Genomic DNA, 13,842 nt, shown 5'->3' with positions numbered 1-13,842 from the left:
TGAGTTGAGACATTTCGATGTGAGCTGGTAGAGGATACACGCAACATGGATACGAAACATTTCCCCTTTCTCTTGCTTGCTGGGTCAAATTAATGGCTAGTTCAAGAACACACAACACATCCATTTCAAAGAAGAAATGATACAGAAGCTACCCTAAACTTTGATCCTTTGTTGTCCAGTACATGTCCTGAGGGAGACATTTCTTGAAGGTGTTGTCCTTGTTCGACTGTTCATTGTTTATGAGAATGAACAATGCACGACATGTTTGTCTTCGGTGGAATACAAGTCTCGATTCCTTCCGTCTTTCCCAGAGTGAAAAGTTCAGCTGTCTTAGAATTCCTTCTCTCCTGCAGATTACTTAGGCTTGTCTGGTTGCATTGACTCACAAGTCTCCAAGAGATGGTGGGAAACAAAATGGCTGGATGGCCATTCTTGCTAAGAACCCTTTACTCTCTGGACACATCAATGGAGCATCTTCCTCAAGCTGGTTGAATTTAAAGACTGCCAAGCAGATGGTGTGTGTGTGACAAATCCAAGGAGGTTGGAGAAGTGACAAGCTGAAGCTTCTGCTTCAATTGCAGCACTCTGTGGTTTGTTTCTTGAGGAAAGCATGGTTCTTTAGCTTGACATTTGAGATCTTAATGTGCTGCTAAAAGGATGAGTTTTTAGCTGGATGTAACTTGAAATGTGTTCTTTGCAGATTAGAATTCTTCATCAGACCAACAAAAAATGCATGAGAAGATGGATCTCTTCCACAGGGAGAGGGACAAACACCAATAAACTTGCATCAAATTTAACCAAGGAAGTCTCAGAACAGAGTAGAATATATAAAAGAAGAAGAAGAAGAAGAAGAAGAAGAAGAGCAGAGCAGGAAGCTGTTTCTATCTTCATCATTCTTGATGTTGATATATATGATTTTAATGATTCTACCAATGACAGAAGCATGGAGTGATATGATTTGACATTGATTCAAGTAGTAGTATGCTCCTCGCCAACAACACTAGGATACAACCAACCCACATGTTCTTCCAAAGCTGGATGGTGAACAAAGCTATTACCATCACATTTGAAACAGCAAGACTCCAATTTATACTGTCACGATTACATGAAACCTAAGTGAAGATGACAGTGGTAGAGAGTAAAGATGATCTAAGATCTAAAGAAAGAGCATGAGCTGTGCTCACTGCTCATACAAACTTTCAAGCCAAGATTATTATTCCAAGGCAAGATGAACACTTCACACCACAGAGTTCACCGCGCGCACATACCGGTGACCGGCGACACCAACTTCTTCATGAGCACCGCGGAGAGGCCGCCCTGTGCCTCGCCCTGAAGCAGAGTGTTGGTGCTCGGGACCCGTCAGTGGACTCCTCATCGTCGTCGCCCGTCCATGAGAAGGACGACCTTGGGCTCAAGGGTCTTCTGCGATGACCGGAGCTGACAGAATTGGCCAGGGACAACGAGGAAGATGACGAGAACGACATGGACGGGGAGGAGGGCGACCTGTGGGGCTTCCCCAAGCCCAGCCTGGGGAGTATGGTCTGGAGGAGACCGGACCTGGCGGATCTCCTGGAGTTCTTGTTCCCGGTGATGTTGCAGTAGTAGTAGGAGGGTGGAGGAGTGAGAGGAGGCAGGTCGGCCACCGATATGGTGTGCTTGGGCGTTCCAGGCTGAGACTCCCACAAGAATGGCACAGTTCCTGAAGCCACCCCGTAGTAGACTCTAAAGGAAGAATTGGCCATGGAGCTCTCCGTGGACAGCAGCCTGGAATAGACCTTGCCATCTTGCTTGATCTGGAGGCATGGTTTTGGAAGCTCTGAGCTACTCGAGATCATCCTCAGCTATCACAGAGAGAGAGAGAGAGAGAGAGAGAGAGAGAGAGAGAGAGAGAGATGAATGCTGGGCTTCCTGGGAATTCTGATATGTAGGACAGAATGAACACTAAAGAAAGATCATGTTGAAGAGCATAGCCAATGTGTGTGTGGGCTGTTGGCCAAAGGTTTCTGACCTTATAAAGGAGCAGTTCTACGTTGCCGAAGGATGAACATTTCAACATGAGCTCACAGTGTGATGATGACAAGGGGGAGGAGTTCAGCTACGGATATATCAATTGACTCGCCATGGATCTGTTTCTCGGTATTAGTTGGAGTGGCAATTGACCTCCAAATCAAATTGGGTGCAGTTCATGGAAGGAATGTGAGAGATAGGAAGCAGTAGTTGTGAATGCACCTGTCACTGCAAGATGTGGCCTTCTATCTGCCTTCCAGTAGCTCATTGGGCTCTCCATGATACCAAAAGGAGTCGTTGGAGGAACAAAAATATAGTGAGCTGAAAAGGATGGGATGAGTAGTGGTTGAAGACAGGATTGCTGTCACACATTCTTGTGCTGCATTCAGTATGCAATCACTATACTTGTTTGTCTTGCACTGCAAAAAATAACCTGAAATATCTTCGTATTCTGCTTCTTCAAGAACACACCAACTTTGATGGATGATTTTGAGACTCGGCAATGTGAGTTCTCACCCCAAGTCAAGTAAGAAATGGGACTGAACAAGAAATAACGCAGCAGTTAGTAATTTGTACATCAGATGATGATGACTTCTTCCCGGGGAGGATTAGGTTCAAAAGCCTAAATCAAGATTGGTGGGAGGACGATGGAATCGGCATGAAATGTTCATTAGTTTATGGAAGGATCTGAAACTTGACTAAATGGACAATAAATAGCCCAACCTGACATTTGCAGTCAGAATCCAATTTAGATCACAGAAAGATCTATATTGTGATCTCAATCCACTTCATGGATGACCTGTGTGATTCATTGCAGGGTTCTTGCAGTAGAAAGCATCAACGGATAAGATGTTCAAAGATCTCACGAATCTTGAAGCGATTGAACCAGGATTACTAACAGAGATAATTTAATTGTACTTTTCTTTTTGTTGAATTAAGAACAAACCGGTTTAAACCGCGGGTCAGCGGTCTCCGACCCGGTCCACCAACGCCGGCCTCAGCTTCTCGGTCCAGAATCTTCCGACCGCTCCGCTGCACACCTCCATCTCCACCTCCACCACCGAGGTGTCGCCGGTTAACCGGTAAACCTCCACCTTCAGCATGAAATCTCCGTTTTGCCCCTCGACCACCGCGCCCGACCGCCTCTCCCACTCCTCCCTCACCACTGACAAGCCGTCTGCCTTCCCCACCTGCTCGACCCGGTCTATGATCTTGTCCACCGGCTCGACCGATGCGAATCGCTCTCGCGACGCCGTATCCAGGAAGAGGCCCGAGAGGTCGAGCCCCGGGGAGGAGACGATCATGTCGAAGGCGGTGAGCTCACCGCCAAGCCGGCGGTCGTGCTGCCCGGCGCCGGGGTTGTTGCGGCTGGGCCGCATCATGGCCGCCCACTGGTCGGCGTCAAAGTCCTTGGCGAACCAGGAGTCGCGGAGGATGCCATCAATGGAGATGCGGGTGGCGGGGTTGGGATCGAGGAGTCGGGCGATGAGGCGGCGGAGAGCGGGTGGCGTCCGGAGGGGGAAGCTGCGGTGGCCTTGGTGGTGGATCTCGCGGTAGAGCGACATGGGGTTGTCGTGGTCCTTGAAGGGGAGGTAGCCGGCGTTGAGCCGGTAGAGGATCACCCCGCACGACCAAATGTCCACCTTCGTCCCGTCGTAATCCTGCCTTGATAGGATCTCCGGCGCCTTGAATCCTCGCGTCCCGCGTTGGCTGCTGAGGAGGTGGTCACCGTTACCGCCTTCTGAAGAAGAGCGGCCAACCCGAAGTCGGAGACCATGAGGTTGCCGGTGTCGTCGAGAAGGAGGTTATCGGGCTTGAGGTCCCGGTGAAAGACGCCGCGAGAGTGGCGGTAGGCGACGGCCGAAAGGAGCTGACGAAAGATCCGGCGGCAGAGCTCCTCCGAAAAGTGGCCGCGGGAGTTCAAGCGGGAGGAGAGATCCCCGCCCCGCGCGAACTCGAGGACGAGGTACACCTTGGACCGGGAGGCGAGGACCTCGTGGAGGTAGATGATGTGGCGGTGGCGGAGGCGTCGAAGAGCAAAGATCTCGCGGATGAAGAAATCGACGGGGGCGGAGGAGCCGGGGCGGCGCCAGGGCTTCCGGTGGCGGAGGCGCCTTCACCGAGAAGACTGCCCATCTCGTACTTGCCGAAGATGACCCTCGCCGGCCGTGGCCACGCCATACTTATCTGAAGCATCTCGAGCGCCAGGGTTTAACGTAGGAGAACAGTGCGATATATAAGACATAAAGATGAGGGTGTTTGACTACCAGTGTGAACCAAATCTTGATTTAGGATTCGGAGTTAGATGTCAGTTTAGAGTTTCCCTCTACTACGACTCCTAGCAAAATTGAATCAACACTGAGAACCTCCCACCACCGTCGACGCAGCGGCGAGGAAGGAGCGGGGAACCTCCACAGCTACTTTCGGAGGAGCTCACTCTGTTTTCACGTCGTCTTCTCCGTATCTCTCTGTCCCCCCTCCGCAGGCTGTCCAGTTAAAAATGTCTTTCTCAGGGCGACGGGTCGCTTTCTTCTCCCCGAGGACCCATCCTGAACTGCCCTCCCCTGTTTCGGTATGACGTACGCCTGGCTTTTTCTGGACCTTTTGGCCGTGATCTCCTTCGGTCCGGTAGAGACGACGGCAACTGTTTGATGGCCGCATCGATCGCCTCTCGTCAATTCCACGGAGAGCTGAGGAGGAAGCAACCAGGAAACGATGTTAGGTACTCGGTCCGCGAATCGATGACGGTGAGGAAGGAGGTCAAAGCTAAGCGAGGCGTCCGTGTTCCTCTCATGTTCCTTTGCGAGTGAGATGTTAGTGACGCAGAAGAATGCATAGAATGTAGTTTGCTTTCACGTCGGAAAACGACGCCTTCATCTGCTTGCATATTCTCCTGATATCTCAGCATCCCTCCTTATCAAACATGACGGACTTCAGTGGCACCTCATTCATCCGCGAGATCTTAGCCCTCCGCCGGCTCCGGCACCCCTACATCGTCCGCGTCCACGAGCTGCTCGCCTCCCGCTCCAAAGTGTACCTCGTCCTCGAGCTCGCCAAGGGCGGCGAGCTCTTTTCCCGTGTCGAGGACCGCGGCCGCCTTCCGGAGGACCTCTGCCGCCGAATCTTCCGCCAGCTCATCTCCGCCGTCACCTACTGTCATTCCCTAGGCGTCTTCCACCGGGACCTTAAGCCGGAGAACCTACTCCTCGACGACGCCGGTGACCTCAAGGTCTCCGACTTCGGGCTCGCCGCCCTTGGCCGCACCTCTTCCGAGGGCAACGACGGTAACCACCCCCTCCACACCCAATGCGGTACGCCAGCGTACGTGGCGCCGGAAATCCTATCGAGGAAGAAGACGGGAAGGTACGACGGGGCGAAGGCGGACACATGGTCTTGCGGGGGTGATGAGGGCAATAATGACGATGGGACGTCCGTTGACGCGCCTAGACAGACCAAGACGATAACTGAGGCATGCCATGTCCTACACAAGCCCGGTGATGAGGGCAATAATGGTGATGAGACGTCGGTTAACGTCAGTTGCGCCCGAATGACGCTTCGGTTGACCTGACAACGCCTGGTCAAACCCGATCGAAACGTCGATCGAGGCACATTAACATCCAGCACGAGCACGATCCTTCACGCCACGCCAACACCGGTATCAAACGTTACCAGGAGTACGATCCCGCTCCCTGCAAGCGGGCACATCAGGCAACGGTAATCTTTCCTATAAATACCCTCGCGTTCAGGAAGGAGCAGGGGGAGAACAAAAACGAAAACCCTCTGTGACTATCAACTAACTTAATCGTCAGAGGGGTCGGATTGAGCTTCCCGACTCGACCTGTGTGCAGGGACGAAGATGGAGTGCCTCCCACTACGTGCCCAGGCGAGGAGTTCTCTTCCGGAGGAAACGACTGTCCCGTTGCAATCGGACCACCGCAGTCGACCACCTCAGTCTCAAGAGTCACTCAGTAAGATCCCCGATCATTCGGACCCGAACCCAACCGTGTTTCCCACAACACGAGGTGATCCTCTTCGTGCTCAACGCCGGTTACCTCCCCTTTAACGACCCCAATCTCTCGTCCCTCTACCGCAAAATCTACCGCGGCCACCACCGCTGTCCAAGGTGGACCTCGCCCGCTCTCCGACGCCTCATCGCTCGCCTTCTCGACCCCAATCCCGCCACCCGCATCTCTATCGATGGCATCCGCCTAAGACCCCTGGTTGGCTAGACGCCTCGACGCAGACCAATGGGCGACCACAACGTGGCCCCGCGATGATGGCTCCGTGGTTAGGCACCACCATAGCCGGCGTGGCAGGGAGATGAACGCCTTCGACCTCATCTCCTTCTCCTCAGGGCTCGATCTCTCGAGCTTCTTCGTGGATACATCGTCGGACCAAGAGCGATTCGCATCGGCCGAGCCGACAAACGAGATCATGGACCGAGTCAAGCAGGTGGGAAAGGGGAGGGCTTGGTGGTGAAGAGGGAGAGCGAGAAGGGACTGGGCGCGGTGGTCGAGGGGCAAAACGGGGAGTTCATTCTGAGGGTGGAGATTTACCGGTTGACCGACGGCGTGGCGGTGGTCGAGGTGGAGAAGGGCATTGGAGCCGCCGGAAGATTGTGGAAGGAGAAGCTGAGGCCCGCCAACCTCGGCTTGTGAGGTTTACGCGGCAGTCAGCTACGTAATATCATACGCATGTAAACACTCGTAGTGCTTCTTTCCTCAAGCTAATGAACAGCAAAATGAATTCTGCTCCATTAATGTTTTAGGATCAAGACGTCTAAGATTTGCAAGACTCCCAAAATGTTACGCTTGAATACAGAAAAAAGTGTACAGTTGAAAACCATTGCGTTGTATGCAAGAGGTTTAATGCACTGACCAGGTTACCCCCATGTCACTGGAGCCTCTCCTTCCTAAGCCTTTCCAGTTCCTTTATCATCTGCCAGTGCTCCAAGGTGAGACACTTCTCACCGAAGCTTGCAGACATCAGTTCAGCCATTGTTAGCCATCTGCAAACGACACCGAAGAATTGAGATGAATGGAGATCATAGAGTTTGGTCGATAGAGCAACAATTAATACAAACCTGGTCAGGCCAGAGCAGCCCAAGCTTCGATCTTCCTGCATGGCTGCAACCATTTCATCTTGTAGTATCTACAATTTTTTTTGTTGAAATGCAATTAAAAACACTCGAGTGTCGTTTCATTGTCATCTTCTAGAATGAAAAGTAACTTTAGAATAAAATCCGGGGTTGGATAGCCATACTTGACTCGTTTCAGGTTCACTGGAGTGCTGGAGAGACCTCATGGTGGCCAAGTACCATCTCCAAGCTTGAAGTTTCTCACCAGTTGCATTTACTGAAGCAACAGATTTTGGACAAAAAGGTAACACCAAATCTGCGGGAAGGATATTAGATTTACCCTCTGAGATGATAAGTAATTGGACATCAGCAGCCATCTCCAAGTTGTAGAATTCAAAGTCGTATTCAACCTGCATCGTCATCAACTTACAAGTCTCATCTTGCAAACAAAATGGATCAATTTTCAGTTAAAATGCAATTAAGCAACAAAATTTGGTAATTTTGGAAGTTCAGCTGAACACTAAGTTCTACTTCAAAGAACAGTAAAGGGATGAGCACCAAGATTCCATGGGCTTATTATTGAAGTCGGCTATCTTAATAAGTCAGAACTCACCTTTTGCCACTCCAACAAATGCTTAAGTAACCTAGCATTCTCAACACCATTCGAGTTGAGGGTTCCATTCTGCATTCGAGTCTCATCTATTGTCAGGTGAGTACCTTGTGCCAGCTGCAGCACTCCAGCCACCAGTCTGAGACATACAACAATGTGATGATTATCAATAAGGATTTAGACAAAAATGACCTCAGTCTGAAAAGCATTACAGAAGCTAGACTAGGGAGAAACATCAGTTATCAGCTACAAGTAGGGTTTTGTGCTGATCAGGAACTACAAGTAAGCACAACAATTGCACTATTGTCACTCTCACAATGTGCTAATATTAAGAACAAAAAATGAGATTCTGCTGGCTTCTGTACATTCTCAAGCAATATCATGAAGGTCTCATCAGGAATCTCCTACCTTCCTGTCTTGTTGTCTTTTCTAGGTTGAAGTGTCGCATTGTTCAGGTACTCTATTGTGAGAGGAATAGCACGTGTGAAAGGCAAGAGTTCCTCAACTGCATTAGTGAGCTGGCAGCCAAATATTGATGCACTTTCTCTGGTAAAACCAGTGAGATTTAGTGACAACTTGCCCACTGTAATCACATCAACCTGAGCTCGGATCTGCTCAGAAGGTTATCAAATAAGCCCCATGTCAAAAGACCAACCCAATATTGAATTACTAAGGTGTAAGTTTACAAAATTTTTGGTAAATAGAACTTGAGTATCATTAGGAAAAAGAAAGGGCGCATGGAGAATATACCCTCGAAAGAAGATGCAATAATAGATATTGTGCTGCCACTTCATCATTGCCAAGAACAGCACTAAGATGCAAAAGTAAAGATTCTCGAATTTTTCTGATCATATTAGGTAAAGGCTGCACAAAAAAAAATCCATGTCAACATTATCAGTCTTGAAAGTTAAAAAAAAAATGTTAATAAAATATAAGACAGTGGATACTTTTTTTTGCTGCAAGATTATATCCATGTAAGCAATGTAATAGTAGGAATTTTACCTCAATGACGGGTGAATTGGGAAGAAAATCTTGAATAACCAACTTCCGACATATTAAACAATGAAGACGTGGTACCTGAATGGAGTAGAGCTTAACAGGTCAATTTGTTGAGGGGAAAAAGAAGAGGAACATCTACATCAGCCTTAAAGAAGAAATAGCTAACGGTCACTTAAATGAAATCTTGCTTATCACGCTGATTACTGAAATGCAACAGGGGGATCCAGATTTGACAAATAGTGGAACTTAAATGGACATGACAACTTGGTAAAGATTTCCTGTAGTTTGGCCAAACCATTGCATAATAATAATGGACAAATAAAAGATTTCCTGATTACTTGGAAGGATTTTCTGATAAGAGTGGCCAACTATGCAAATAAGTACATAATATATTGACAGATTCTACTTTTGACTCTAGTCCAGATCAAAAGCTCATCTAATTAAACAATCTAAGCAACAGTACAACATCAGCAAAATCAGCCATGTGGTTAGAACAAATTACAGCTGCAAACATCTGGATCATATATTTTAATAATCCCAATACAGCTCATATCAATTAATTCTAATTAAACCAAAGGACATTACAGCCTTGCCATTGCACTAGATGTTGGATAGAAAATGAAATCAGAAGGATGTTCCAGTTAGGATGGGAAACAAAAGCATTTCTTCTCCCACAAATTACAGTCAGTTATCTATAACTTCAGATACTCTATCGCTAGCCAAACCAAATGAAGACAACTCATATCAACTAGTTAGATAAGCAATGTACAAAGTAAACATAATAAGTTGACTAACCTTACTGGGAGGTAAATGAGCCATTGGGTCCTCAAATAGGTCGTACATTAGATCATCAGAATTATCCTTATGACCAGCAAGCTCCGGATCAAATGTGTAAATACCAATAAACTCAAAGACATCATTCAACTTTAAATAACTTTCTGGCATGTCATAGATCTGTAAATATTCAATTGCCACTGAGACTGTCAAGTAACATGTGGTATATCCTGAAGGCATTAGCTAAAAAAATTAAACAAGAAAACTACAGAAGATTTACCTTCACTAAGCATGAAAGACAACTTGAATCACCATTTTTGAGCAATAAGTCACCACCATGTTTCACCAAGTCCTCTGATGAACCAGAGGACTGACATGTAGACTCATCTTCCTTCTGCAGAAGAGAAGAAAGTTATCCATTTTAAAGTAGCAATGATTTGATGTGGTTCATGCCAAACTCAGAAAAAAAAACAGATCCATCAGTTAATAATAGAAAAGGAAACTATGATTTTCATATCAAAAATTAAAAATGTTAATGAACTTCTATAAATGTCGTAATATTCGAATTCAACTGCATAACCATTCACATCAACAACCCACATTCCTAGTTATGCAAGAATTTCAAAATAAGCAACCAAAATGTGACAACGTAATTACACGAAAGGATCTCATATGCTTGAAAGCCAAGCTTGCCTAAGATTGTAGGATAGCATAACAGATACTCAAGGTGTATAGCTCCTATTTAGCCAAAATAAATGCTGACGATGCACCCTGATCCTTCAACCTAGATATACTGAATCTTGGAGAATCCACTATAATGACTGCCTCATACATTTTCCAAGCATGATACAAAGCTAGGTTAGAAGACCTGATTGTTGGAGCATGCCCATTTGATTTATTATAATGACATTAAATTTTCCATGGAAAGACATGAGTATATTTTCTGATGCAATAGCCTTTTTGAATCAGTTCAAGAGGCAGTTATTTATAGTCAAATGGAGTGGAGTGAAGTAATCAAATGCAGGTCAAACCAATATGTACCTATTAATATTCACCAGTTTGAATAAGGACCAGCCATGAACCATATAGATCAATGTTTTTTTTTTTTTTTTTTTTGTTGCTATCTTAGGGTCATACTAAGTGGTACGGGTTAATACAACACCTAATATACCAGCATCACACTAATCAGACCAATTGTTGAAACTAGTATTTGACCTAGTTTTTAATCCTTAAGTGGTACTATGGACAACCGAACATAAAATATGTCAATTAAAAAAAAGTTCACATATCATAGTAGTGGTTTATGTTTCAACACAAAACCTCCTTGACGCAGTTCTCAACAAAAATGTGCATGTCAAGTCAAACCACTAAGCATCAACAAATGTACTTATTAAGCTATCATTGGCCAAGGAAAATATATGTCATTTCATTTGTTCAAAATTTCCTGACCATATTTCTGAAATAATCTTAAAGTTAACCTGCTTCTTCATGTTTGAAGAACCCTCATCCCCATTATATGATACCTGTAAAGAATAATGCTCCATGAGATCAATATAGGGTGGCTACTAATTAATATATTAAGGGGGATATGGCACAAAGACATAAAGAATCACATTTAAGTCCATATCATCTTCTGTGTTCCTTCCACGTTTTACTCCATGTTGGGATGCAGAGCTTGACATGTTTCTTTCACCTGGAGAGGGGGAAGGCTCCATTGTCCATGAATTCTGTCCTGGAACCTGGAAACCAGATGCAAAAACTTGTAACTGATGGGAAATTTGCAAGATCAGTACGAGATGCATTGTATTGCATGGAATTTCACAGCATTTTCCCTTTCAATTTCCTCTTTTCCCATCACATGTTTCCCATCAAGTTAATTATCTTCCCACCTTTCTTCTCAAAAACACGCTACAAGCACTAGGACGAGTTCTGTATCACACAGATGATCAGTTCCACTCTAAAGATAGAAGCACAATACCCAAAAAAGAACAATACCAGATTATTCGGCAAGTATTATTTCTCACTACACATACATGATGGCGGGTCGATAGAAACCATTCTCATGAAATTAATACAAATGATCACGGAAACTCACCGGAACACAGTAAAAAAGGTGTCTTTCCCAGAGCTGTGTTTCAAATGCAGGTGGCATAGGAGAAGGAGCCACGTCAGTGAACTTATTTGTCCGCCAAGTGGATCCATCCTTTTATCAGAAATCAAGAATTGACTTAGATCAACACAACAGCTAAGAGCATTAAAAAAACAGATGCAAGAAGGAAAAGCGATGCGAAGCTAGTACCTTGTAAGCACCGACATACAATTCATTGCCGAGCATATCTTGCAACATTCCCCTGAAGCGAACCAGAGTGTTGGGTTGGACCCATCGTATCGTCGATGCATCGAGAATGGGAACCTGATGATTTAGGGTCAAAGAATTGCTCGTCGTATAAGAAAACTCGTATTGGCATCACTGAGCTCGAAAAATTAGAATTTTCACTGCCTACAGAAAGAAATCTAGGGTTTACGTTAGTTGCTGAAGAACAAGAATCAAGGGCTTTCCAGGTTTGGACAATAAAACGCGCTGGACTTCGAAAGAAGAAAGAGGAAGAACGATTTCAGAAAAAGCGCCTAAAAACCGAATCTGATGAAGGGGGACGCCGCCAATGACTGAAACGCCGAGAATTTAGGGTTTTGCTTCCTCTTGTCATGCGAGTTCAAAGGCATCGGACTAAAGAGTCGCAGCAAAACCTGGAATTAGGTTTCAACAAGCCCTCTTCCACAGACTTACCTGGGAAAGGCCGCCCTGCTCGAAGAGGAAGTCGCGGAAGAGGTCAACGGCGCCCCAGTCCTTGCCTCTGAAGGCCGCCGCCAGATCGGCGTCGGGCGGAGACGACGCCACCGCCTTCTCGAACGCCAGGCGCACGGCCCCAAGCGGGTTCGCGAGGAAATCGTACGCCAGTCCCACCATCTCTCTCTCTCTCTCTCTCTCTGGGGCGGAGCAAATGGGAGCCGATGGGAATTAAAGTAGCCATCGTTTCCCGCCATAGCGACAACTATTCCCGCCCAAAGAAGCCCGTACGACGTGGCAACCTCAGATATCTTCCCGCCGGACACCATTCGGTCGGTTCATAGGGCGAGGGTGGGGGCCTTCGGCACGCGCAATGCACGTGGAGTGCACCGCATCGAAATGTGACCCGGTGCGATCCAATGTGACGCGTACATTAGATTGGGCGCGCATCGTTGGGATCATATCCAGCCTCGTTCGTGTCAAAACACATACCAATTCCAGATTATATCCTTTTTTATTTTTAATTCAAATTATAAAATAAATATTTCCTAAACACTGCACTTATATATATATATATATATATATATATATATATATATATATATATATATATATATATATATATATATATATATATATATATATATATATATATACATACATCTTGTCATAGATAGTGGAAGCTCGAACCGTAATGGTAGCAGACATCCATAGGACGTGTGAGCGTGCGTGCATTCACGTCCTGTTTCATGATAAGAGTATAGTATGTGCGGAACCCAATTGTGCACGCTGCTCTCTCCCGTGTCCGCGCAAGGAAAACATGGGAGCGTCGTCGCCGGGGCTCCTCCGCTGTCGCCTTCTCTCCGGGCATGTGGATGCGGCCTGGGATCGGATGGACGCCGTCATGGCATGAAGAGATGGGCGCCGCACTTGCACCGCCAGGCCACGGGGTAGTACTCGAAGGTGGCGGGCGCCCCCGGGGGGACGGCCACCTGCACCGGCAGGCACGGGGTGCAGTTGCCGCACTTGGACGTGCACCGCGGAGGACGCGACCCCCGCCCCATTAGATTCCTGCGTCCTCCCTCCGCCACCGACGGCTCGCGTGCTCGCCGGGGACCCTGCAAGATACGGTGGCTCCGAGAACGAGTCGGTACGACCAGCATGCTTACGTGCGCTTGATGGTAGCGAGTGAGCTCGCGTCCATTCCGCGCATTTTAGTGGAAAAAGAGCGTATTTTTATATATTGCGCCGTAGGCCCGAGCTTGCCGCAGTCGCACCAACGGCGCATTGTAGCAACATTATTTACCCAGGAGAACAAGGAAAATTCTTTAATTACAGGAGAAGATTTGCATGACGAAGAAGAGAGTGAGAGAGCACCTGCACAAAGGATTTCATTGTCGCGCTTCTAATCTCTGCAACTGAGAAATAAAAAAGGTAAAAGTGATACACAACCATCCATAGATCTAATACTGTTTTACGTAACACAGGATAAAGATGAACACTGAATGAAGTATCAGCTAGATGAGCGTGGAACCTGAGAAGTGGATTCTGCTCACCTGAACAAGCTTTCCAACTGCTTGTTTCCAA

General features: G+C 46.8%; 3 protein-coding genes and 1 pseudogene across 3 annotated transcripts; 1 reads left to right on the top strand and 3 right to left on the bottom strand.

Moving 5' to 3' along the window:
- Positions 1-959: 959 nt before the first annotated feature.
- On the bottom strand, positions 960-1,869 carry LOC135615749 (uncharacterized). Its single transcript, XM_065114661.1, has one exon. It carries the CDS (start codon positions 1,833-1,835, stop codon positions 1,293-1,295), a length of 543 nt encoding a protein of 180 aa, XP_064970733.1. The 5' UTR covers positions 1,836-1,869; the 3' UTR covers positions 960-1,292.
- Positions 1,816-12,450, bottom strand: LOC135615748 (mini-chromosome maintenance complex-binding protein-like). Its single transcript, XM_065114659.1, has 15 exons — positions 12,256-12,450; positions 11,767-11,880; positions 11,563-11,670; positions 11,081-11,206; positions 10,946-10,990; positions 9,748-9,861; positions 9,489-9,647; positions 8,697-8,771; positions 8,445-8,558; positions 8,103-8,305; positions 7,698-7,833; positions 7,270-7,494; positions 7,091-7,158; positions 6,886-7,015; positions 1,816-4,697 (listed from the first exon to the last, which is right to left on the bottom strand). Exons 1-14 carry the CDS (start codon positions 12,433-12,435, stop codon positions 6,901-6,903), a joined length of 1,782 nt encoding a protein of 593 aa, XP_064970731.1. The 5' UTR covers positions 12,436-12,450; the 3' UTR covers positions 1,816-4,697; positions 6,886-6,900.
- On the bottom strand, positions 2,970-4,668 carry LOC103989898 (CBL-interacting serine/threonine-protein kinase 14-like). The gene is made up of 3 exons (XM_065110993.1): positions 4,445-4,668; positions 3,768-4,121; positions 2,970-3,720 (listed from the first exon to the last, which is right to left on the bottom strand). Exons 1-3 carry the CDS (start codon positions 4,666-4,668, stop codon positions 2,970-2,972), a joined length of 1,329 nt encoding a protein of 442 aa, XP_064967065.1.
- LOC103989897 (CBL-interacting protein kinase 29-like) lies at positions 4,676-6,696 on the top strand (annotated as a pseudogene).
- Positions 12,451-13,842: the final 1,392 nt, after the last annotated feature.

Source organism: Musa acuminata, chromosome BXJ2-6 (assembly GCF_036884655.1).
Source record: "Musa acuminata AAA Group cultivar baxijiao chromosome BXJ2-6, Cavendish_Baxijiao_AAA, whole genome shotgun sequence".
In the NCBI taxonomy this organism is placed as follows: domain Eukaryota; kingdom Viridiplantae; phylum Streptophyta; class Magnoliopsida; order Zingiberales; family Musaceae; genus Musa; species Musa acuminata.
Note: the sequence above shows the minus strand (reverse complement) of the source record. Positions and strands in the feature narration are given on the sequence as shown.

What these genes read in the sequence shown, in the direction of transcription:
- LOC135615749 (XM_065114661.1), bottom strand. Translation starts at nt 1,835, where the DNA reads ATGATCTCGAGTAGCTCAGAGCTTCCAAAACCATGCCTCCAGATCAAG.
- LOC103989898 (XM_065110993.1), bottom strand. Translation starts at nt 4,668, where the DNA reads ATGCGGCCATCAAACAGTTGCCGTCGTCTCTACCGGACCGAAGGAGAT. An exon ending in GAAGACGACGTGAAAACAGA is followed by an intron (nt 4,122 to 4,444) that starts GTGAGCTCCTCC and finishes TTCTCGGTGAAG; the next exon opens with GCGCCTCCGCCACCGGAAGC. An exon ending in CTCATGGTCTCCGACTTCGG is followed by an intron (nt 3,721 to 3,767) that starts GTTGGCCGCTCT and finishes CCACCTCCTCAG; the next exon opens with CAGCCAACGCGGGACGCGAG.
- LOC135615748 (XM_065114659.1), bottom strand. Translation starts at nt 12,435, where the DNA reads ATGGTGGGACTGGCGTACGATTTCCTCGCGAACCCGCTTGGGGCCGTG. An exon ending in TGTATGTCGGTGCTTACAAG is followed by an intron (nt 11,671 to 11,766) that starts GTACTAGCTTCG and finishes TTCTGATAAAAG; the next exon opens with GATGGATCCACTTGGCGGAC. An exon ending in GGCTGCTCTGGCCTGACCAG is followed by an intron (nt 7,016 to 7,090) that starts GTTTGTATTAAT and finishes TGTCGTTTGCAG; the next exon opens with ATGGCTAACAATGGCTGAAC.